This window comes from Cucumis sativus, chromosome 2 (assembly GCF_000004075.3).
Source record: "Cucumis sativus cultivar 9930 chromosome 2, Cucumber_9930_V3, whole genome shotgun sequence".
NCBI classification, from domain to species: domain Eukaryota; kingdom Viridiplantae; phylum Streptophyta; class Magnoliopsida; order Cucurbitales; family Cucurbitaceae; genus Cucumis; species Cucumis sativus.
This window is the reverse complement of record NC_026656.2, coordinates 2,377,844-2,402,692: the sequence shown is the minus strand read 5'-3', so window position 1 is coordinate 2,402,692 and position 24,849 is coordinate 2,377,844. Positions and strand designations below refer to the sequence as shown.

Sequence of the window (24,849 nt, the reverse complement as noted above, 5' to 3'; positions counted from 1 at the left end):
CTTGAGAGCAAATGAACCAAGTGATTTGGACATATTGTGATGTAATTAAAACATTATAAGTTCAAAAGTAGAGTGATTTGAGCTCCTTTCACATAACTTCTGGTCATTTATGGTTTTAATTTGATTTAATCTCTGCAGCAATGAAAGGAGAAATGTAATTGAGGAAAGGGATTTTAAGGATCAGATTATCTAAAAAGCTCATCTCTTTAATGTGAAAAAATAGTCAGCTATGTAGCTGAAAATTACTTACACAAGCATTGACAGAAAAAAACTTAGTATAAAGAAAGACCTTTAAATAACTCTAAACTATGATTTGTAGGCTTATAAATACTGTCATCTACCTATTTAAGTCATACAGGTTCATAAAACCTGTGAGCAACGTGAACTCTTTAGATCTGGAAAACATCTTCAAACCCCAGCGAAGGAGATCTTTCTGAGCTAGAAAAGTGTAATGCCCATATCAAGAATAATTTAGAATATGGGATGTTGAAAGAGTATACGGATCCTTAGCATAGCTTTGATGATGAACTGAAGCCATTTATGTTTGACACATCGGTTAGACTTGCGATAAGTAAGAGCTCATTTCCTGTACATCACAATATTGCTGCCAAGCCAATAGAATCTCCTTCATCCAATCTGGTCTCTGAAGCGCTGACTGAACCACGTGACTTCGCTGAAGGTTTGAAAGGAGATGTCAGTAGAGCTTGGAAACCATTTAGAATGACAGAGCAGAAAAAAGTTTATAGTAGTTACCTGATACATTGGTTATGGTATTTATACTTTTCTGAGCTGCTAGTGCCTTTAATTGGTTTCCAGTTGCCAATAAAAGCAAATTCTTCATATGCTGCTTTTGTTCTTTTGGACTAAATGTCTTTGCCAAAGCTTCTTCAAAAGCAACCAAATCATGATGTTTAATGCAGGGGAGTGAGAGCAGGACCTAAAAGATTTTAATAAAAAGATATTGTATTAGCACGTTAATAATTAGGATTGTAGTGTGTTACATTTGTTGGCATTATACCAAATATAAGCTAGCAAATCAACCTAACCTGTCTAGGAGCTGGGTTTCTGTCAGATAGAAATAGAAATATTTCACGGCAAAGACCAACCAGATCAGAACTAAAGAAAGTATTCGACTCAAGAGTTAATCCTTGAATAATTGCTGAGAAAAGATCCCGGGAAACAAACTCATTGAGCTCCCCATCGTTTGTTGATATAGCTAAGAGAACTAAAGTAGAACAGAAGGAAGAAATTTTTGCCACAGCTTCACCATCCGTCCATGTAAATGCGTCCAAGCATATTCGTAGTGCTGAAATGGCTAAGCCTTTGTGCTTTAATAAGAAGCTGAAGGGAAAAGAATGAAAAACCATATACATACATCAGAGAGAAGAACTTGAATATCAGATGCACAGTTTCTAGAAAAATTGTGCACAAAGTTTATTTTGGTAAAATTGTGATACCACACTTACCCAACCATGCAACTTGATGAGTACTCATCCAAGTGTTTGGGAGATGAAATAACTGCACGATTCACATGTCCAGATTGCTCGAGGGAAGGAAGGTCTGGATTAAGTGGTGATGAAGCCATAACAGCTAGAAGTGAGCATACTTCTCTGGTTAAATCTCGGAGTAACTTTTCTTCCATAACTTCCACTTTCAAGTCAGTCTTTGAAGGGATTCCAAGGACATCTGGGACGTTTGCTCTACCTTCATGTAGGAGACTGGACCACGAGGAGTTCAGACATTGCTGGGTATGTTGAATTAATGGCATCAGGAGCTTCTCCAGCCAGACATCCCACAAATGTGGAGGGCAACCCTTAACCAGAGGAATAATAACCGCATGAACTAGCTGCCTTAAATGTCTGAATTCCATTGACTGGACATTTTCCATTAGGGCAAGAGAGACAAAATGAATATCCAAGCAATTGAAAAACGATTCTCCAACAGTTGCTGATAAACCCAGGACGTTATACCTAAAAATATAAAAGACAAGTTAGTACTTGGTACTAAATAAAGCCATCAAATGAACTTGAACACATACTCTGTACGATCATATTTTATGGAGAAAACAAAACTATTAATGGAGAGATGAAGAGTATGGTGGGTAAAGCCATCAAAATCAAAAGGGGTACAAAACTGCTTAAATGGCATTAATAAAGAAAAAGGGATAATGACACATACTGTAATACTAAAACCCTAATTATCTTCTAAAACAGCCATTCGTTTAACACTACAATACTAGTGTACATTTCTTTCATCAGAAGCCTAAAATCCAATGAAGATAAATGGAAAAACACAGCGAGTATGCTCAAAGAAGACTTTACGAAGAGTAGTATCATATATGTGCTCAAAAGGTGGTTTGAAGAAGAATAGAAATATCCTATGTAGTAAAAGATTCTCTTCTCTCCTCAAACGACTCCTCCCAAACCTACTCCCTTCTCCTGTGCCGAGCATGGTCCAGCAACAGTCATCTTGTCATTACCACCGATGGCTTTCAAAGCTTTCAGCCATTAAAATCTTCACTAACGTTTTTTTTAAATTATTATTATTATCATGAAAACAGAATTGATATAGTATGGTAATATTTTTCTTTATATCTTATCTGGTTAAGTAAACAAACAAAACAAAGTATTATAAAGCAGGAACCATGAAGAATATGGAAAGAAAAATTATATATTGCACAAACAAGAACAGACCAGAGATATGACATCATTACTCATTACTTACCCACTATCTCTTATACATTTAAGCCAATTACGAATGTCAGTTTCACTAGGCTCTGAATGCCCCCCTCCCTTGCTCATGTCAGAATGAGGATCGTCTGTGACACTTAATGCACCTTTTGAAAGTTTAGGGTTCACTTCACCAAGAAGACTGAATTTCTCAGTATCACTCAGAGTCATTGCAGCATTGAACTCTCCAGGTAATGTCTGGGATACAGCTGGAAACCAAAGGGAGTGTAAAGAACGGAGCAACTGCATATCAAAGAGATACTGATGGTTATCATTCGGTGCATACAGTGAACTAGAATTTTCTTTTGGGAAAAAAATCTGACACAGGAACTGTGATTTGTTCTATAGACAGATAGCTTCAAATAGAAAAGAAAGGAATTCTTGGTGTCCATGCATCATAGCCCACCTCACTACTACATGAGGAGACTGCACATGCCAATGTGCTATAGGAGACATCAAAATTTCCTTCTCTCTTTTTTTTTTTTACTGGTTAATAATTCTACGAGAGAACATGAAGAACTTCAAACCAAACATGGAATTTCAAAAGAAATCGTAAGAATTAGTAAGTAACAATCATAGAATGTACTTTACTTTTAACAGGGGAGGTAGCATCCATGACAAATGGGAAGCCATGGGGTGAGGAGAACTTGTGGTTGAATATTCCGGCATATTTGGATTGGATTTTCTTGTTCCACTTCTCTTAATTGCTTTTTCAAAGAATGTCACGGTGTGGAAAATTGACCACATTGTAGATGTCTCGGAACAAAGACGAACCAGACCATGGGGTTCAGACAAATAATTATTTTGCCACTCAGGCTGTATCCACTGCTGGCTTAAAGGTTCAAGCAACCAAGCTAAAATTTCATGCTGCTGCTGAATTCTGCAACAGGTTTGTAGAAGTGGAATAATAGCATGATGTTAGACAATTTATACAAAATAGCCAGTTCCAGGCCTATTTCAATAATCCACTATATCAAGAATCATTTCCTAATACTGAATGGTAATTTTCTAAGAAAATAGGTGACTACAATACTTTTAGCATAAATAAAAAAACAAAAGACTTATTCTAACCAGAAGCCAATCACATTTATGGACATCATAGATCTTTTGAAAATACAACATAAAACACATTGTTGACCATAAAGTGCAGTCAATGCAGATGAGTTGCTAATTACCCAGCAGTAGAAGCCATTACAAGAAATGCTTCACCCAGAAGATTGTGCTCACCACGAAGCAAACGTCCTTCTCTTTGTAAATATCCCATGGAGTCAGCTATACCCTATGCAAGAAAAAAAGATAACATGAATGATGACAATTCCATTTCCCATCATAAGCTAAGTCTCTTGGTCATTTCAATTGATACATGCGAAAGTTGTCAACACTTCTCTTAATTTTGAGATTGTGTTGTTATTGATTGATTTAGGGGAAAATGATAAATTAAAGCCTTTTCGTTAATATAAATTGTGTCAAGAGCATGAGGCAAGAAGATGAACAGATATCAAGGATGGAAAAGAAAACAGGGGAAGGCAAGTTCACTCTCATCAATACAGTGAATGTGAATCTATATGTATGCTTGTCGATAATTGTGCGCATATCAAGCACATGAGTGATAAATAAGACCATAGGGTAAGGAAACCTTCATATGGGGTAAAATACTTCTATCAGCAGCTTTTGCTATACGAATAAAAGATGTACAAATCTGTAGCCTCGCTCTTGTAGAAGGATCCTGCCAAAAAGACGTGCATTAAACAATTATCCAAGCATGTCCCTTTACACATACAAAGTATAAGTCAATAAGAACCTTGATAGCAATGGGGAGTGATGTTAGGAGCTCAAATAACTTATTGATGACACTTGCAACAGCATCGGGAAAATATTTCAGAAAGGGACCCAAAGCATCTAGATAGTGTGCAAGGACTATCACCAAGGCTGGCTCACTCCATTTTAATGAAAGAAGTTGCTGAATTAAACCTGGGGTCAAAGAACCAGTCAACTCAAAAGAACAAATTTAATCAAACACAAAATGCTATTAGAACAAAAGGTTAACGACAAACCTTCAAAAATTCCACGCAATTGCAATTGAATCTCAGAACTGCCTGCACCAAATTCATCAAATATTGTACTTACAACATTGTCAAGGGTTGATTGCATGCTTTCCAACATAGCTATGTCCTGTATCAGAACAAATCTTACAGTTACAAAAAAGCAGTGGTAACTCATAAGCACTACAAGGGAGTTTAACTCAAGGTACTGTAATCAAACCTCAGAAGGCATTTGTAAAAGCGAAAGACTCTTGATGATAGTGATAATTCGTTCAGAAACCTTATCACTGGTTATGACAGGCTTGTATAAAGCTAAAAACTTTATCAATTCCAACTGCATCGAGAAATTTTGCATCAATATTAGAAAGAATATTGAAACATTCCAACAAGAAACTATAATCCGAATCTGGAAGGATATTCCCTACGAGCCATTCAAAATAAATTCTCATCCAGAAAATAAAAATACCAACTCATTAAGTAAACACAAGCTTTCTCCTCCTCCCTTGCATATATACAATTGAAAAGGTTCTAACGTACACACGCAGAAACAGAACTGCTCGCATCCTTTTTGGGGTAAGAAATAATATAATAACAAACAATAAGTAATAGTACAACGAATGGATCCAACAATTTGTAAGTTTGTAACCCTTGAAAAGAAGCTTCATAGATGGAAAGGATTCAACATCCCATGGCTGCCGTTCTGACTAGGGTTTAGGGATGAAATTTTGAAAAATGGGAAAGTTCTTTGCAAAGAGGTTGAAGAAACTAGAAAAGAGTCTGCATAGAGTAATATCTCCAGAAAACAAATTTCAGTTCACATTGAAAGTGTAAAACAAGTCGAGAAGTGTTCTTATAAAATACAAAAATTACCATGATTAAATATTAAATTAAGCAGTCATACATACCAGCTTTGACCGATATTGGCTGAAATCACCCTTTCCATCAAAATCATCACTCCACAACTCCAAGCCCCCCAGTAAGGGTGCCACGATAGTGGAGACCTTTTCTTTCTTCAACAGTCGCTTAAAAGATATATCAAGAATTACAGTACATATATCATCAGTCATAAAACTTAAGATTGATCTCCTTTCATTATCAGGCGATGCAGAACTAGAGCCTTGGTAATTAGGTTTTGAAAGATCTCCTGTTGAATGGGTTGTAACTTTCAACTTCGATACCAAATCCCTCATTAGTGCCTATTGAGCATAAAAAAGGTACAAGCTGAAATAAAACCGTGTCTGCAAGATATTGTAATATCAAGAATTAAAAAAAAAACAATGTACAAACCCATACATACCAGCCAAAAGTGCAGGGAATGAAAATGAAAAGCTAATTTATCGTGTTGGAAAAAGCCCAGCATCTACAACAAGAAAAATAGCTGTAGTTAAGAAGGCATATTCCAATGTGCAAACCATGTATAAATCTTGAAATCCATTAAAAGCACAATTCTTTTATGTCAATGATATACTTTAGTTAGCCTGACCCAAGAAATGAAAACCTCCTTGGGTTGCCTTTGCAAGTGTTTCACATTCTTAAAGTCTAATGTTCAAAGCTCTGAGGGAGCAACCAATCATAATTACCTGTTGAAGATAAAGTGGAAGCAGAGTGCTGTCCCCAAATATACATTGCAAATTAGATGAACCCATGGATACAAGACTTTCACAAATGCATTCCATGAATTCAGATTCACTTTCATCAACCAGGCCAGAACTAGGAGGGCCTCTGATAAAAAATTCTCTAGAGATGTTCATCAATATCTCAAAAATATTTCTCATGGCAGAGTCATATTCAGCTGTATTAGCATCTGGAGATCTTTTCCTGCATTTTACATGCAAAATAAAATGTAAGTCAAGACATTTGCTCAGGATTGCAGAGAACATGCATAACACTGCCACATACCTTGCAGAGACAAGCTTGAAAAATTCACAGGCATGAAGGCGAAAATCAGGAGAACGGAGTAAGAAGCCACACCTGTTGAGAGTGCATTCAGAACTAAATATACCAACAACCCCAACTCAGGTTCTACAAAGAACAAGATAAAAATATCATACCCACGCATTATACCATATTTAGCAAGATCCGGTAATGGTGCCCATTCAGCATAAGCGTTAACAGCATTTAAGGCAGCAGTAACTGCGGCTGCATGCTGTTTTGCGACGTCCAGCCTTTGACTGCTTACTTCACTCAGGGCAGCTCCAAAGTGCCTCTCCAGTAACTATTTAACAAAAAGAAATGTCATCCTAAATCTAGAATGAGTAAGTGTGTGAATGCTAAGGGATGGAACGTACTGTGTACAACAAAGAAAAAACTTCAGGCAAAGATTGAGTAAGCCCACGCAACAAGACTCTGCGCCGATCACCTGAAAATCCTTAGCAAGTTACTGAATCATCACTTAAAAATGTAAACAAAGAAGATAAAGCTTAGAGGCAGAGACTTGGACCAGTACAATTATGTGTTACCAAATTTATAAACTATAATGCTACTCGCCATCTTGTCAATAATAAAAAATAACATAATAGAAGTAATTATACACTAATGAAAGTTCATGATGAACCTTCTAGATCTTCATAGTGGACGGTAATATCTTCAGGAAGCCACCTCAGCATCATTGAAACCAACTCAGCCTAAAATTAAATAAACATAATTAATTATATGAGTATAATTGTTGAAATGAAGGAAGAAGAAATAATGTTCCTGATTTTTTTTTCTTTGGTTCTTTCTAGTGCAGAAATTTCTGAAGCAACGAATTATGGAACTTACATGTATAGGACCCTTACTAGACAGGGAAACCAAAGATGGGAACAATTCTTCCCATAAACTTAATCCTTCTCTTCTGACAATCTGTAGATCAGCAAAAAAAGAGAGAAATAACTAATATGTATGAATGCTTTTATATAAAATATGGAAAAAAATGCATTCATCTGTGACAAGTTACAAAACAAGTCAAGAGTCAAACCAAATATTCATAATAACAAGAAAGCTAAGATGCAAAGAATTATACAGAAACTGATAGAAAATACAAGAAGCATAACCCTTCCTTGCACATATCCCTCTCATATTCTACTGGCTTTTTGTTTTTTTTTAAAAGAAACTGAGCTTTGAGAAAAGATAAAAGAAAGATGGCATTAAAAAAAAAGCCCACAACAGACGGAAGAAGGTGCCGAACCAACTACAAAGAGGTCTCCAATCCAACAAAATCATGACCAAATCATAATAAAAAAGAATCTATGACACCCATTTACTATTATCAACCCTATTACACTGAATAATAAATTAAGACCCTGCAGTTCCTAAAGAGCCAAACCTCAGCAACCAGAGCAGCTGACTGACTTTTTAAAGCCCATTCTTCACAAGGAGACGTGATTTCAGCCATAAGATCAATGCAAACATTTGCAAATTTTCTCTTCTCCATAGAATTTAATTCCTCCCACCGAAAACGAACCAAATGCTGCATAAAGATATAGAACAGATACAGCTAAAAATAAAATTTTGAGATAAAATCAATAATTCAAATATGTAACAGTTGAAACAATGAAGGAAAACCAAAAAAGGGGATTAAGAGTTAAGAATTTCAAAACCAAAAACAAATACGGGCAAAATAAAATTAATTTAATCAACTTCAACCATAAATCTTTATATTTATATTCATATGGAAAATTAGTATAATAAAAGAGTCATGCTTCAGGTCAAATCTACTTAGGACCACAGAGAGTGAGAAATTGGAACCCAAAAACATTTTCAGAAAAAGTTAAAAGGTTTAAATTCAGCTAAAATCTATGCTTAAACCTGGAAGAGTTCCCTATGCTCCAGTTTTATACAAAAAATCCAAACACAGATGACCAAATAAATATAAATTGTCTGTCTAACAAAAGTTGCAAAGATTACTGCAAAGGATGAATTTAAAGATAGAATCACAAACTTGTAGCGTTTTATATGCATGAAGCCGAATCTCAGAAGACCACTTATTTGTAACTAGAAGAAGGGATGTGCTGGCCAAAATACGAACATCGCCAGTTCTGATCTGCAAAAGTGAAGAGAACACTCAAAAACACAAGCATTTAAGTGGAGGTCATCGTGAATCAAGAACAAAATTTACAATCTATGAGGATTGCTTCTTTTTGTAAAGACAACAACTTTCACTGAGAAAAATGAAGGAATAAACTATGATGATTACAAAATTGATCGAAAAAAGTATGAGAACAAGAGAAGACGATAAAAGTCACTTTTCACTTGCTCAAAATTTTATTTTCATGAAAGAGAAAAAATTCAGGGAAAGAAACTTCCATTTAAAATAAATAAATAAAATAATTAACACCTGGTTTTGTTAAATAAAATCAACCCAAAAGCCTAAGTTGTGAGTTTAGAGTAAATTTAATTATATCAATACTTCAATGTTCTTGTGGGTTTGAAAATTTGTAGAAAAACCAACAGGTGGATATCAATATCAGTTGAGAAGAAAATGACATGGTAGGGTTCAACACACGAGCTGATACTATGTTATATCATTAATCAACTCCAAAGCGTAAGTTGATGGGTTATAGAAAATTTAATGATATCAATACTTCAAGAAGTTTCATGATGGAAGAAAAACAGAAAGGGGATAAAAACATTTAAAGGTTTATCTGATTCCATAGTGCTGAATTTCACAATGACCAACAACTTCTGAAGATTCATCACAAATTTAGCAAGTGATTTCAACAACTAGAAAACCAACCACTGGCAGTATCTTTCAAAACTCACAATATAGTAAGATTTCCAAAAGTTAATAAGCTTTGAAGATTCATCATAATTTGCCCCTAAATAAGTAAGTGCTTGCATAAACCAGAAAATCAATCACTGCCAATATCTTTCAAAACTCAGAATACAATAAGATTAACCCCAAGTAAGCATGCGATTCCATGACCCAGAACCCAACAACAATCAAAACGCATAAAAAAACCCAATTAAAACATCATCAATAATAATAAAAAAAAAAATCTCATTCAACTCAAAAGAATTCCCACTCATGCATAAAGAAAAAAAACCCAACAGAAAAACAATTAGCTGCATTTCCTCACACCCATAAACTATTAAACAAGAAAAAAAGCAAAGCCTGGTGAAGCTTACAGATTCTAGATAGGAGAGAGCAGCTTTTCGAGCGTCTGGAGAGGAGCTCCAGTCGAGCGATACAGCAATGGCTTGAGCCACATTATTAGCCGTATTTTCGTCCATCAATTCCCGACTAGTAGCTTTTTCCGATGCTTCTGGTACCTGGGCTTCACAGTGGCAACCAAAGCGAGAGAAAAAGAGAGAGTTTTGGAGGATTGTTGAAGGGATTGTTGAAGAATAGATAAAGATTCTGCAAGTTTGTAAAGAAGTTAATGGACCTTGGTCGTCTTCTTCTTCTCTCAGTAAAGAGACAGAAGTTCTGAAGGTACCTTTTTTTATTATTCAACTTCTTTCTTCAGTTTTCCTTCTCCTCTACTCCACCATTAATTTCTTTTTAACTCTTCTCCTCTCCAAAAAGTATGTATTTGTATGTGAACTTTTTGGTTGGTATTGGAAGACTAATTTGCTTTTGCTGTTTTTTACTAGTTATGCACCGTTTTTTAACCTTTCCTATCAAAATAGTCGTACTTTTATAATCTAAATATTTTGATTTCACTTTTAAAAAATTAAATTACAAATTTAATTAAATTTAAGTGATGGATTCATTTAATTTAAAGAGAGAGTCTTGTTTGATTACGTTTTGTTGTTTAGCGTAAGTAGAATATTGTGTGAGATTTGCATCGAATTCAATTTGTGAAGGTAAGAGAATCAATCTAATTGTGCTTAGAAATTATGTGAACTCCAAATGTGTCATGATTAAATAGTAAGAAAACAATGATACTAGACAATGCTAAGCGAACAACATCAATCATAATTAAACAATATTTGCAATATGGCTAAGTAAATGTGAAAACATTCGAATTAAGTTTGCGATTCAAATCCATTATGATTGATCCATCAATGTAATCTCACTAGAATAATTAGATTTTAGTTAATGTAGTTATAAAATAGTCTTAAATAATATCTATGGAAGAAACTATTTTGGAGAGGTTTATCAATCATAGAGATTACTTACGAGATTTTGTTAAATCATAAAGATTGAATTCTAAAGTTTAAAACTTTGAATTCTAATTTGTTACTAAGACGAATTTCTTTGAAATATAAGTAAAATATATATAATTCTTTTTTTTGTACTAAAATTAAAGTTATCAAACACATGATGCAACAACAATTGCAAAAACAAAAATGTAAAATTAAAAAGCATTGTACAAAGTTTAGCAATCCAGTATATAATATATCACTTACATTTTGGAATGTGTTTAGGAAATATACTTTTACTAATCCAAAGTCAAATAATTATTATATCATACTTGTGTCCCAAGCGTGAGACTCCTTCTCAATTTAGACCATTGACTCATAGGGAGAACCATTTTCAATCCATTCAATCAAAAGCAACTAATAAAATTATTCCATCAAAATCGTAAAAATAATAGTAGTAAAGAAAAAATCATAACGTAGTCGAGAAAAGTAGATGAGGACTAGAAGATAAAAAACCACTCAATATCGATTAATAGAAAGCAACTACTACCTATTAGCTTCTTACACGACCCTTATGTTTGTGTTATACACGTATTATATATAGACGGTTTATATATATTTCTGCCAACATCTCCTTGTACTATCAATCATTAATGTTGAACCCTGAAATTTTGGAGAAGCAGGAGCTAAATGTATTGGTACTCTAGTACAGATTATCATTCACTGCACAACATGAACAATAACAATGAAAAGATTAATTGAATAGCATACAAGGTTCTCAAAAGTTGTAATAAGATCACTTTCTTAAATTTTCTTTATTCAGAAAGAGTATTTTATAAATTTCTCAAGAAAGTGGTCGGTTGAAACATTATCTAACAAAAGTGGTAGTATCAGAGAGAGCTCTTTACACAAAGATGGTTGGTTTTGGGCACCTTATGCAATGATCTACCTTATATTTGGGCAAAGAATGGCAGCACCATCGTCAAGAAGCATTTTTTTTATATTATTTATGTACTTTCGTGCAAAAACACTCTGCAAACGAACAACGAATGAGCGAATGGGAAGATCTTGCAGTTTCTGATGGAGGAAAGAAACGGCGGGGGGTCTATGGAAGAAAAGGAGGCATTGGGATGCCCCGTTTCTGATCAAAGGTATGTTCCTGATGCAAGACACAGACCAGGCATGATCTATGTACTCGGGATCTGTGGAGCTTTTAAGTATATATGCAGTCGACCGGTTCTGCTGCACGATTCATGAACTTACGTGACGTATGTTCATGCTGCCTTTTTTCCTTTAACTGAAGATTGCTGTTCTCTTGCATCACCTCCCAAATGTTTCTGCCTTTGAGCACCGATGTCAGAAGATTGAACCAATGGACCCGACCAGGCTTGGTCTAGTTCGTTTGGATAGCCAAACGATGTGGAGCTAAAAGGAACATCAGAAGGAACAACAGCTGGATCAATATGACGTGAATATCCTAATGTGAATCCGAGTGCCCCATCCTGATGTGGAGGGGGGAACTTTTCGCTCTTGCTCTTTGCATTTGCATGAGTAATTAGACGCCGTCTCTGTTTCAGAAGAACGTGCATTTCAGAAGTCAGATAAAACAATCTTATCCAAAATTTCAATAAACATTTATCAACATGTAAAGACCTGACTTGAATGACTTCTTGACCGCTTAAAAAAAAGTGTTCAAGTGAAGAAAGTATATTTTTAAACATTTAGAAAGTAATTTCAAACTGGCCTTAAGCCATAGAGGAAGTAAAGATTACAACCAGGTCAGATGGGTAGTAAAACTAGAACTCCAATCACGCTAAAAGCATTTAGCATCCTTATCCTTGTCCTTTATTTTCTTTTAGTTCGAAAATAGAATGTGACATAAAAAATAAATTTAGGATATAGGTTGAGAAATTGAAGAGCCTGCTCCACTATCATACCTCAAGTACCAAAAGATGAACAAGAATTAATTGTGAAGATATCCACCAACACACCGTGTTTTGTACATGATTACAAAACAAATCAAAATGTGAAAACCTTATCTTCAAAGGTTCTCTCATTTCTTTCCTTCTATATGCCACCATAGATACATATGCTCCATCTGTACAAAAGACTAGGACGGATTTTTTTGGAAACAGCAGACAAATAACAAAATTGTTTTCTGACGACATTCAGGATCTGTTCTATAGGTTGTACATCTGTGTCTTTGAGTTCTAAAAACAAGAATGTTTTCTTTGTTTTTTTCAAAATCTTAAAACTTCAATTAGCATCAACGACATTAGTGAATAGTGTTTTAATATATATGTTATTAAGCACCATGTCCCACTATTCGACAAAAAGACTGTTTCAACATCAGCATTTACTATGCTTCCTACTTAGAAGCTCAAATTAAAGGTTTTAAGGCACTTCCAAAAATATCTCAATCTCTTGATACCAAAGGCACATTTTTGGGACAACCCTCATGAATGAAAATGCTGAGAAAGGAAATACTAAGAAGTTTCAATGAAGTCTAATAGACTATTAAATTCCTTGAAATTTCTATTCTTTTCGTCAAGAGTTTCACATTACTATCCCATCCCCTATCTCCCATAACCTTCAGAAATGTCAAACATACATCATAAATGTAAAATAGAATAGATATAAATATACGTACATCAATATTTGCTTGAAGTTCTGCGTTGGCTCCTTGAATAGGTATGGCCCTACCAGCACGGTTACGGGCGCGTGTCTTCTTCACACGATCATTCTGCAATTTGCTTGCTGCTCTTTGTCTGTACATCCATATGAAGTGACGCATAAGAAAACATACAAATATATGCACATATAAGCCGACCCATACTCTTAATACCCTATATTTAGGACAGGTAGTATGTTGCAATGCTCCCTTAGCATTTGCTATTGCTCCCATTTATAAGAAGATTTACCATCCAAAAAACGGGAGAAGTGCCTTACCTTTACCATAATGTTCTTATTTTACTGTGTTTTGTTTGTGATTTTTACAAGTCATCGTTCATATTTCTTCATGGAAAATCAGTTTATTTTAGATTGTAAAAAAAATTTTTCCCAAAAGAAAATGTCTCTAAATAAACAAAGGTTAAACAATACTTCCAGTCCTTGAACTTTCATGCACAACAATTTAGTTATGTTATGTACTAACACATAATGATTGTTCCTAAGCTTTCGCATGTAACAATTTAGTCCCATATTTTTCAAATTCGTTATAATTTAATCATGACAGTGAAAATTTTCATCAAAATTACTTGTTTTTTTATTTATTATAAAACGACTTCATCTTTATTGTTTATAAACACATTTGATCTCTAATTAGTTTATTGATTTACATATGATCATTAAATCCTAATTATATTATTTGTTAGAAACTAAATTGTACATATTAAAGATTAGGGATAAATTTGTTATGAAACTAAAAGTACAAGAACTAAATCATTACAAACTAAAATTTAGAGACTTAGTTGTTACTTCTATGAAAGTCCAGTAACCTGTTCTTTTAAACATAATTATATCACATGATTCTAACACCCAATGACCCAAGCACCAAGAATCAAGTCTAAATGAACTAACACAAACAACCAGAAATATGAGAAAGATAGATGTATAAGTATTCAAATTCATACCTTCGTGCTTCATCATCTCGTCGTTTGGCATCCATCTCCTTACTAGGTGGATATTTGGGGAGGCTAGAAGGTTCACAAGCATAAGGTTCTGTAGTGAAAAACTGCAAAAGAATATGAAATAACGGCATCAATACTTAGAATATGCTACCATAATAAAAACCTGCAACAAAGTTTGAAGAGCAAGTCTAGTGACCAAGTTCAAAAAGAAATGAAATTTGAAGGAAGATGCTATGTTATCGTGCAAATATGATATCATCCATAAAACCAAATAGAAGAAGCTTCACCTCGCTCTTTAATGCATCTGTAGCTGTCATTCTCTCAGCTGGATCAATTGCAAGAAGTGTTTCTATAAGGGGAAATGACGATGGTGGGAAATCCTTAAATGTCTCTTTTATACATCTCTTATATGGTTCTCGGGGTCTAAATAAGGCTGCATTTGGCAACTTTGCTCTCTTTAAATATTCATCTGAAGCTGAGCCACACAGCTTGAATATCTTATGTAGTTGCTCAACCTAGGGAGCAGTAAAAAAAATCAGATGCACAAATGTACACAAAGATCTAAATAGAAGAGAATATCAGTTCTGTAAGACAATCAATAAGTAAATACCTATACACTTGGAAATGTTTTGACAATTCATGTAATTTTTCTTTTAAGAAAAATAAAATGTGGAAACCAACTTTCATTAAGAAAATGAAAGAATAAAGTATCTGATTCATGCCAGGGTAGTATACTATCACCCTAAGAAGCACGAAAACAAATACAACACAGACACAGACACGGACAAGCAGCACACTTTTTTGTTAAATCTAGCATACAGGCATGCCAATGACACATTTATTAAAATATAATAAAGCCAGCTAGATCTAGCTGAAAGGCAACCTAGAAAAAATGAATATAGTATAGCGTGGGGAACCGATAATTACCTCTGTACGGCCAGGCATTATGGCCCTTCCAGATAATAATTCTGCTAAAATACAACCTGCACTCCAAAGGTCAATGCCTACACCATAGTGAGTCGCACCGAGTAGAAGCTCGGGGGATCGATACCATAAGGTTACAACACGATTAGTCAATGGGTGCTTCTGTTTTGGATCAAAGAACGTAGCTAGTCCAAAGTCAGCAATCTTAAGCAACCCTTCACCATCAATAAGAAGATTTGAACCCTTAATATCGCGATGAAGCACCCTGTGGCTATGACAATGCTCGAGTCCTGATAGAAGTTGTTGCATGAAACACTTAACCTACAATGTTAAAACCTACAATGTTAAACACTCTCAAATAAAGAAAGATTGCAGTCTAGATCACTATTAAAAATTATATGTAAACATGAACTAACCTGAGCCTCTGTAAATTTGATGGATGGATTTGCAGCAAGTCCAGCTAAATCATGCTCCATGTACTCAAACACAAGGTACAAACTACATGACATCCTTGATGTAACCAAACCCTCTAATTTTACAACATTAGGATGATCTAGGCGTCGCAAAATGAGAATCTCTCTGGCCATAAACCTTACACTTTCTGGCTCTACATTATCAAAACGAACCTTCTTCAATGCAACAACTTTACCAGTTAGTATATCTTTTGCTTTGTACACATTACTGTATGTTCCTTGTCCAATCTGTCCATAAAAATATGTAAATGATTACTGGGGGGCAAAGTGAAGAAGGAAGGTGAAGGGCCACTATTCCCCTTAGTTTGTCTATATAATATAAATCAATACATTAAAATCTTTCTAATTTAACCCTAAATTTTCAAAAATTAAAAGATTATATATAGAGAAGTAATAGTAAATTTTTTGCTCTGCCCCTTCATTTTCCATCTCGAATGATTTAGAAAATCATCTCCCAATCATTATTACAGCAGTTGCTGGAGAGTTATAGCAGCAAAAAATGACAGAGCATCAATTTACCGAACACAAAAGAAAAACAAATATTACACCATAGTCTTACCAAAAAGAAATTTGATAGTCAAATGATTCTCAAAGAGAAACGACACACCTTATCAATCTTCTCAAATGTATCAGCCTTCCTCGGAATCCAACCATTGAGTGCCTCCCCACAGACTGCTGTGAGCCAGGAAGGCCATCCAGCAGCCACCTGCTCCGCCTGAGATTGCTTTGGCAAATTACTCAACCTGGGGTTAGATTTCAACTTTCTTCTCTGCTCTTTTGTCAAGGGCTGACCCCCATGGCCATGCCCTTCCTCCTGAGCAACCTCAACAACAGCCACATCGGCTTCTTTTCTTTCCAAATCTTCACCACATTCAGAACTCTTCTCCTTCTTCTCCTCAGAATCTGCTAAGTTCCTGGAAGCAACCTCTCGGCTTATTATACATCCCATATCTCAAAATTAAACCCCATTTCTCTTCTCCATGGCAAACAACGAAACCCCTTTTAAAGTTGATCTCTACAAACCCAAAAAAATTCAATTGATAGTCAATTAAACAAGCAAAAATCTGTCAAGGAACACATATATCAGTAACTCCACCAGAAAAATAAAAAATAAAAAAAAAAAAAGAAAGAAAAAGAAAACCCAGTAACCTTTTCAGAGAGAAAAGGCTGTCTGTAGTCAAATCGAAATCCACAAAGACAATTATACTAAACTAGCTTTTAGGACAGAGGTGGAGAAAGACCTTTTTCGAGCTGTAATGAATTGGGTCGGGAGTATTTCAATCTTTTTTCTTGTGAAAGTCGCAGCTACATAAATAGAGCAAGAAGAAGCTCACGAAAGTGAATGAGCAGTACAAACAGATCTTCCCCAAGCTCTGAATGAGTCGAAGCCAACCACCTCTCAGTATCTCTTCTTCTTCTTCTTCTTCACCTCCTCCTCCTCCTCCTCTTCTTCTACTTCTTCATCTTCCTCTCTCTCTCCGGTGATATACGAGGTCGTTGGTGAATGAACAAAATGCAAGTGTCCGGGTAAAAGTTTTCAGTGTTGTATAGACTTCTATGATAATGGCAGATTTTTGGAATTTAGAAATTTATTGAGGGCATGCTTTCAAATAATAATTTGGAAATAAGAAATAATGATGTCTTAATTGTTTAGAAATATTTTGTATTGATTGAGACATTGATAAAATGTTTATAATTTTTAAGACTAACTTTTTTCTTTTTTCTTTTTTCTTTTTTCTTTTTTTAATTAACATGCCTGTTATTTATATTATAATTACGTGGTGACGTATTTTATAAACTTGTGTTTAAAGAAGAGGACTCTTGTTGATCTTGGGTTAAAAGAATTGCTACTTATATTATAATTGTCCGTAACATTTTGTTCCTTTTTACTTTAAACAAATGTTATTTTAGTTGTTAATTTTTATTTCTTCATTTTTTTTATAACTAAAATGTTATTTTGATCCCTTCATTCTCATTTCTACTTTATTTTTTAAGAACTAAAATGATAGTCTTTTTTTAGTAAATGATAAAATGAAGCAGAGTTATGAATTTATTCTCATTTTGAGAACATAAAGAAACCAAAACAAAGGAAAATAAAAAATACAAACACCAAAATAAATATTTTAAAAGTATAAAAACTAAAATAAACCAAAACGAAAATACACCGACTATAATAATATTTAAACTTACTTTTTACATTTCATAATTTTTATATGATATAATAAAAAAATTGCTACATATATGTGGTAATTTTTTTCTTTAAGCATAAGCCTTTAAACCAATTATACCAACAAAAACAAAAGCAAGCATAAAAATAAAACCCTTAATCAGGACTACAATGTTGTAGAATGTGGACGGTATACTTTTTGACTTATTCATCGTGGATGTGATTTAATCATACAAAGTTAAATTAAACTTACATTTCTAATTTGAAATATATTTCATGTTGCAATAAAACTAAAAATAAAGACCATGCTTTAGGTCAATTTACAAACTTTGTACTTGAAGACAAATAGATATTGGGTTTCATTCATTTACGTATACATATATTTTGCTTTGTTTTGTTTATACATTCAAGAATGCAAAACATTGTTCATTTATTTTCCTAATAATATGAAACAATATTCTACCAGACTTTGATTTAATATTGCCTCAAGTTTCTCAAGCTCCTATTTTATTTTTCTTTTTCCAGAATTTTTAATTCCTCATCCCACAATTATAGAAGTTTGTCATTGCCATTTATTTATTTCAAAAACCAGACCGACCAATGGACATTAAATTATGTAATAAGTCCCAACATTATGAAATCATGAATTAGTCCTCTAATCCAAAATAAACAACAAATTTAACACCAACAAAGTAATGATAGTATTAATATATTAATAATATATAGTTCTGAATGATACAATAAGATAGCAAATAATATTAGCTGGATGAGACTATTCAAAGCCCTTTCAACCCAAAAAGGAAGAGACAAATTAAAGAAAATAATATTCTTAGATGGGAAATGTTCATATTTCAATAGTGTAGAAGCCAAAAAAGAAAAAAGAAAAAAGATAACCCTACTTTCGCCATCAACCAAAAATTCAAGAGACCACACTCCATTATAGCTTAACAACATTTCAATCACAAATACCATATTCCCTAGTGGAAGAGAGTGACTGGATGTAAGAAGCTCTTCAACTAGAAGGAAGTTTTCTCCATGAAAATCAGAATGTGTAAGAAATTTGGAGATTACATTAGAGTTATATCTTAAACTTGAAAAGTGCAGGGATAGTAGTACCAACAACCAAATTTTACAGCCTATGCTAACAAAAATGGTTCCTTCCCTAACTCATTCTTGGCTTTTCTTCTTCTTCTTTTCTTTCTTCTTGCTTGGCTGTTCGGCTTCCTCTTCATCTTCATCATGCTTTCTCTTCTTTTTCTTCTTCTTTTCCTTTTCCTCACTACCATTTTGTACTTCCTCTACCTCTTCTGTTCGTTTCTTCTTTTTCTTCTTCTCATCTTTCCCAACATTTTCAACTTCTGGTTTTGAATCTTCCTCTTCTTCTACCCTCTTCTTTTTCTTCTTCTTTTCTTTCTTCTCTTGACCAGTTACAGGAGCTTCAGCTTCCTCCTCAATAGCCTTCTCAAGTTTTCCAAGGAGTGAATCGGCTGCAGGATTATATGTCTACATAAAACAAAAAAGATATCAGTCATCCATACAAACAAATGGGCAGATTACAGATTTTGAAAAAGCAATCATACCTTGGCAGCAGTTATCAAGCCACCAATGCTCTTCTTTCGGTCCTTGTCATAGGCCTCGATTCTGGGTTTGCCTTTAGCCGAACCAGCAACATGTCCCAACTCTTTGCCCTCAAGGCTTCTTAACCTTGCTTCCAGCTGAGTAAACATAATAATTTAGATAATATGCTCCAGTATATCTTAAAAGATACAAGTGAAGTAGATACTGAGGAAACATACCTTGGCCCGGTTTTCAAGTCCCATGGTGTTATCTTGGCCATCGCCCAAGGCATCACACCTAATTGCCAAAGCAGTTTTAGCAGCAAGAGACCGAGAAATCTTTCCTTTGAGCTTTGGAGCTGCCTGACCAATTAGGGATGCATGGTAGATAAGACCATATTTGGGAGTTGCATGCTTTGTTTTCAAAGCTCTGAACAAAGCTTTCTCAGCTCCAAGAATTTGCACTGTGCTTCCAGGCTGCTTAGCAAGGTTAAGTAAACTTCCACCATGGGCAATTAGGCGGGCACCAACAAGCTCCCCGACAAGTGCGGTCAAATTAGGAGCAATGGTGTTCATTCTACTTTTTAGATAATCGTACAGTTGAGCTCTGTATTCAGAAAGGGAAAGGACCTGGTCACAGAGCTCTTTGATATTTATCAAGTCAAGCTCACTCACTTCAGTTCCCATTGATATCATAGATGCCTCCTTCAGCTCAATCTCAACCTCCTCTGGCAGTATCTATAATGAAATACACGTTGAAAACAAAATTAACATTTGGAAATGAAAAGGCACAAAATACAGATGATTATCAAACTTGTTTGAGTTTGAAGAATAGGTGGACTAGACATTAACCAATGATATGCAACAAGATACAGATGAGATCAAACTTGAGACTATATTATGCACATACTTCAGAGAAATCAAGCTTGGCTGCATTCTCACGGTTGCCCATTAATTTCACTGTCTTCGCATATTGTATGTTATCCTGAATAATTTTAGCAAGCTCTGGAAAATGCCAACCATACCACTCCCTAACCCGCATTGCATAAGTGTTCAATTCCTTGTCAAGATCATCAAGCAATCCAATAGCCTGTATGATCATGGTATCCACCTGAAAATAAGATCGAACATGAATTGTGGCATTTTTATAAAATGTACATTAACAATATCAACAATAAACATCAATAAAAAGCCAACAGCCATCAATCATAAATCTGAAGAAAGAACAAACCTTGTCAGCGCTGAATTTCAGTTTATACCTAGACAAACTATGAGACAATCCCAAGCTCATTGGTGCCAAATCTTGAACAGCTAGGCCAGCTATGAGTTCGTTCAATTGATTTCTTAAACCTCTTATCAACTCCATAACAGAATTATTGTGCACACAATCTATTTGCTGCATGGAAAAAGTACATGACACTCAATAAGATTAAATAACTTTCATGAGGAACCAGAAAAAGTTATTTGTAAAATAAGCAGCATACAAGCTTCTCTTTGATTATATTTCCAAGTTTAGAATCAGCGACGCCCAAAGTTTCACCATCACAGTTGGCTCGTAAAAACTTCCGCAAACCTTTGCTAGGTTTGCTGTCTATCAACAATGTGGTTGCTTCCAAGGCTTCTGACATGTTCTCAAACTTAGAAAAAGCCTTCAGCTTCACTATCTGATATTATCAAATTGTTTAGATCATAGCAACAGATAAGAAGGTGCAACAAGCAAGCATAAATACTAACAGGAAAGTGTATAAATTGACATGTTAAAGAACCCCATGTCAAAAAACACCTGTAACATGGCATTAGAGAAAAAGACATTACCTGTCTAGCAGATTCTGCATTGGAAAAATCCTTCGACAAATCCTACATGTGAAGAAGTTTGAAAATTATGATCCAGTTACACATGCGAAAACAATGCATGTATGCGTTAATTTATGATCTTTAACCAAGTGGACGGTGCATTCTTAGCTTAACTCATGCTTAATTACAAAAAAAAAAAAAAAAAAAAAAGGCAATCATCAGATTGAAGGCCATCAGTAAACTAAAAAGAACGGCTATTTTTACACATCAACCTTCAAGTAAAACAAACCCACAAACAATAACTTTCATACATCACATACCTCAACTTTAGAGAGTTTCCCTTCATCCAAAACTTTAAACAGGGCAAAGCCTGCCGAGGTCTCGAACAACACAAGCATATTGACGGCCTCCTCAAAACACCTGCGAAATGCAAAACCATTCCCATTAAACATTAGCCAAATCATTCTCTTAAAACCCCAAAACCCAAACCAAAGATAAAACCCAAAGTTCCTTCTACATTAAAACAGAATACACTGATTTAATTCCAGTAACACTTACGCAATCACAACACACCCTTTCTAAATTCAATTCCTTAAGTTACATTAAATCCTCCTAAGAAAGAGATCATCATCCTATTCTGAGACTACAAAACTACAGCTCCGATGGCCACTCTAGAAGGCACCCACCAAACTTCACGGCTATGGCTACCAGTCAAACTTATCCATTAACGAAACTCGAAAGTTAGAAGCCATGAAAGTACAAATAGATAGAGATTTGCATTACCTTAAGAGAGTTTTGCGTTGGGCGGGAGTAGGGAGAGAGAGGCAGAGAAGAAGGGAGCGAGAACTAGGGTTTAGTACCAAGAGGGTTTGGGAGAAACGTTATATACAAATTTATAGAGCGGTGTTTTAGAGCGGCTGCTGAGACTTGAGAGGGTTTTGCTGACTGAAGCTTGTCTTTGGGGGCACTTTAGGTATTTAAAAACAATATTAGGGCTATTGACGTCCACTCGTGGGAAACATGTGAGCTCATGTTTTTTTATTATAAAAGAACAACTTTCTATTTTAACAATTTCAAAATTGTTTTAAGTCTAATTTGATTGACGAGAGTTATACTCATTTCAGAAGGATTCTATCTTTCTAACTCTTTTTTTTTTCACTAAATTTGTTTTCAATAAAAGTATATAATTTTCTAATCTATGAGTGGTTAAACCTTCCATGTTTAAAGGATATATAGATCGCTTGAACTATATTCATGTTCAGTGAATTCATTACTTTTCAAATTATTTAAAGTAGAACATTCTCAAATATAAGAAAAAAATATATCGATATACTTAAAAGAAATAAGGACAACAGTCAATTTATGTATGTGAAATTGATGGGTTATATCAATTTAAACTCTTAATTTTTTTATGGTTTATCAATTTAAATTTTAAATTAACAGTTATGTCAATTAAAATGTTGAACTTTCATATGGGTATCAATTAAAATCATGAATTTTCATAAGTGTATCTAAATACAACATAATGGAGGGTTTAGTCATGTTGATACCAAAAAGGGAATGAAAGAGAAATACGAAAAATGAAAACCAATTTGATCACTATGCAAGTTGAAAGAAAATAAATATGCATGGTAGTAAGCTACACTAAGACACTCGAATTGATATAATTTTTGTCTTAATATTGATATAATCTTGTAAAATGACTGTATCGTATATTTTGACATATTTTAAATGTAACTTGTTCACATTCCATTACTCCTTTTTTTTCTATAAAGAAAATTTATTGAAGAATCAATCAATGAGATACACTGCCTATGTTCAGAATGACCGACACTCATAGTACAAAGCAAATTCAACCCTCTCCCACACCCATAGTACAAAGCAAATTCAAGCTTGAGAGGGTTTCCTTTTGCTCCACATTGAAAGTTGAAGGGTTAAGAAGACGATATCAATATGAGAGCTCTCCAACCGACTCAGTTAAATATAGGCCCATAAACCCAACAACCCAATTTATGGGCCTTGTTTCATTGGGTAAAAGTGGTTTGGATTCAATTGACCCAACTAAGAGATGAGCATGTTTGAGATAACAAGGTGACCGTGCATGTTTTGTACCTTACGGCTTACTTATTGTAAGTCATGGCTGAACCATGGGTCCAACATCTAGGCTGCAATCAGCTCATCAGTATTTATCTTATTGAATCTACAAAATTAAACTATAGGTTTCACATTAACAATTAATCTATTATAGGTAATTAAACATATTTTAAGATATAGGCTAAACTAACTTCAAACTAAGTATTTTGTTTTCAAATAATATTCATCAACCTCATTGCAACAATATTTTAATTCTTTTTCCTAAAAAAATGAAAAACTCCTTGCCTTTGTTTGATGCAAGTAAAAAAAAGACAATAATATTATCGTAAATATAGTTCTTCCAAAGATCTATCATACTAGGTATGATGGAGTAAATAATTTGATCTCTTTCTAAGACATTTCGTTAGACAAAGATTATGTTTTTTTCCTCTTTTCGACGGTAGTTTACTTTGTGGCAGATGTCAGCAGTTCGAGTCCACTTGTCTCCAACTCTTGAACTTAGCCAATACAAAGCTATATGAATATTACCGTCAAAAGTCTCAAACTTGTATTTAATACTCTAACCTTTATTATATATAAAAGGATGTAAATTACAAAGAGTGTATCACACACCTTTCGCTTACATAAAACAAAAGCAAGGAGTCACCTTTGACTTGACACACAGTACCTATATATTTGCAAACTTAGTACATCATCACAAACATCCACGACAAAGTACAACCTCCTTCATTTAGATTCACACTGCTGCACCATTATACTTCCTAGCAGCCTCTTTGCAGTCAATGGTTGCTACATTAGCATTCGACACTGGAACTGGTGCCCCGAACTTTCCGTATCGCCGTGCTGCTTCTTTGCTGTCAATAGTTTTTGTGCAACTGTCTTTACGACGAGCTGATGCTGCACAAGCATTATTTTTGCTACAGTCAAGATTCACAACTTCTTTCAAACACTCTATAGCCTTCCCAATATCAGTCATTGGTTCACTTAATAATCTCATTTCATACTTTGGCAGCCTTGCTTCCTTTTGAACGTTGGCTAAGAGTTTATTGAATTCTATACGCTGGTTTATAGCAAGGTGTGAATTCAAAGTCCCTTTATCAGAATTCTTCACTGGTTCATACTTCTTAGTATGAACTTCTTCAGTATATTTCTCGATCGGTGTAACGTACCTCGTTCGGGGAAGAATGGCAATAGGTTGTTGCCTTCCTCCGGCATCGAGATAAGGTGGCTTGGATTTGGGGTCGGAGATATGGCCTGCTTTGCTCTTTAATTCTGCAGGATTTGATTCGATCTTCTTGTTGTCCGGGCGAACGAAGAAACCGTATCGAAAATCCGCCATAGCCTAAGTGGTGTGTGATATGTTCACTCTTTATGC

The 24,849-nt window shown here is 34.6% G+C and overlaps 3 protein-coding genes across 3 annotated transcripts; all 3 read right to left on the bottom strand.

Annotated features, from left to right (window-relative positions):
* Positions 1-158: 158 nt before the first annotated feature.
* LOC101217267 (protein HASTY 1) lies at positions 159-10,248 on the bottom strand. The gene is made up of 22 exons (XM_031881171.1): positions 9,878-10,248; positions 8,691-8,792; positions 8,076-8,219; positions 7,532-7,612; positions 7,326-7,395; positions 7,060-7,130; positions 6,823-6,986; positions 6,671-6,742; positions 6,352-6,589; positions 6,069-6,131; positions 5,677-5,967; positions 4,992-5,105; positions 4,784-4,901; positions 4,531-4,700; positions 4,366-4,455; positions 3,905-4,008; positions 3,321-3,609; positions 2,725-2,972; positions 1,467-1,970; positions 1,047-1,341; positions 754-937; positions 159-673 (listed from the first exon to the last, which is right to left on the bottom strand). The coding sequence occupies exons 1-22, from the start codon at positions 9,980-9,982 to the stop codon at positions 594-596; spliced, it is 3,597 nt and encodes a 1,198-aa protein (XP_031737031.1). The 5' UTR covers positions 9,983-10,248; the 3' UTR covers positions 159-593.
* A 1,302-nt stretch (positions 10,249-11,550) lies between these two features.
* On the bottom strand, positions 11,551-17,430 carry LOC101217497 (probable serine/threonine-protein kinase At1g54610). The gene is made up of 8 exons (XM_004139163.3): positions 17,105-17,430; positions 16,471-16,878; positions 15,807-16,091; positions 15,394-15,711; positions 14,754-14,981; positions 14,470-14,570; positions 13,488-13,605; positions 11,551-12,405 (listed from the first exon to the last, which is right to left on the bottom strand). The coding sequence occupies exons 2-8, from the start codon at positions 16,810-16,812 to the stop codon at positions 12,112-12,114; spliced, it is 1,686 nt and encodes a 561-aa protein (XP_004139211.1). The 5' UTR covers positions 16,813-16,878; positions 17,105-17,430; the 3' UTR covers positions 11,551-12,111.
* A 1,411-nt stretch (positions 17,431-18,841) lies between these two features.
* LOC101217731 (probable nucleolar protein 5-2) lies at positions 18,842-22,322 on the bottom strand. Its single transcript, XM_004139165.3, has 9 exons — positions 22,164-22,322; positions 21,701-21,800; positions 21,402-21,443; positions 21,071-21,250; positions 20,818-20,982; positions 20,497-20,697; positions 19,827-20,324; positions 19,611-19,745; positions 18,842-19,533 (listed from the first exon to the last, which is right to left on the bottom strand). Exons 2-9 carry the CDS (start codon positions 21,776-21,778, stop codon positions 19,198-19,200), a joined length of 1,635 nt encoding a protein of 544 aa, XP_004139213.1. The 5' UTR covers positions 21,779-21,800; positions 22,164-22,322; the 3' UTR covers positions 18,842-19,197.
* Positions 22,323-24,849: the final 2,527 nt, after the last annotated feature.

What these genes read in the sequence shown, in the direction of transcription:
- LOC101217267 (XM_031881171.1), bottom strand. Translation starts at nt 9,982, where the DNA reads ATGGACGAAAATACGGCTAATAATGTGGCTCAAGCCATTGCTGTATCG. An exon ending in TTTTTTCTTTGTTGTACACA is followed by an intron (nt 6,987 to 7,059) that starts GTACGTTCCATC and finishes TTTGTTAAATAG; the next exon opens with TTACTGGAGAGGCACTTTGG. An exon ending in TCATCAAGTTGCATGGTTGG is followed by an intron (nt 1,342 to 1,466) that starts GTAAGTGTGGTA and finishes TTTTCCCTTCAG; the next exon opens with CTTCTTATTAAAGCACAAAG.
- LOC101217497 (XM_004139163.3), bottom strand. Translation starts at nt 16,812, where the DNA reads ATGGGATGTATAATAAGCCGAGAGGTTGCTTCCAGGAACTTAGCAGAT. An exon ending in CATTTGAGAAGATTGATAAG is followed by an intron (nt 16,092 to 16,470) that starts GTGTGTCGTTTC and finishes TTTTATGGACAG; the next exon opens with ATTGGACAAGGAACATACAG. An exon ending in CAGATGCATTAAAGAGCGAG is followed by an intron (nt 14,571 to 14,753) that starts GTGAAGCTTCTT and finishes ATTCTTTTGCAG; the next exon opens with TTTTTCACTACAGAACCTTA.
- LOC101217731 (XM_004139165.3), bottom strand. Translation starts at nt 21,778, where the DNA reads ATGCTTGTGTTGTTCGAGACCTCGGCAGGCTTTGCCCTGTTTAAAGTT. An exon ending in GGAAACTCTCTAAAGTTGAG is followed by an intron (nt 21,444 to 21,700) that starts GTATGTGATGTA and finishes CTTCACATGTAG; the next exon opens with GATTTGTCGAAGGATTTTTC. An exon ending in ATATAATCAAAGAGAAGCTT is followed by an intron (nt 20,983 to 21,070) that starts GTATGCTGCTTA and finishes TTTTCCATGCAG; the next exon opens with CAAATAGATTGTGTGCACAA.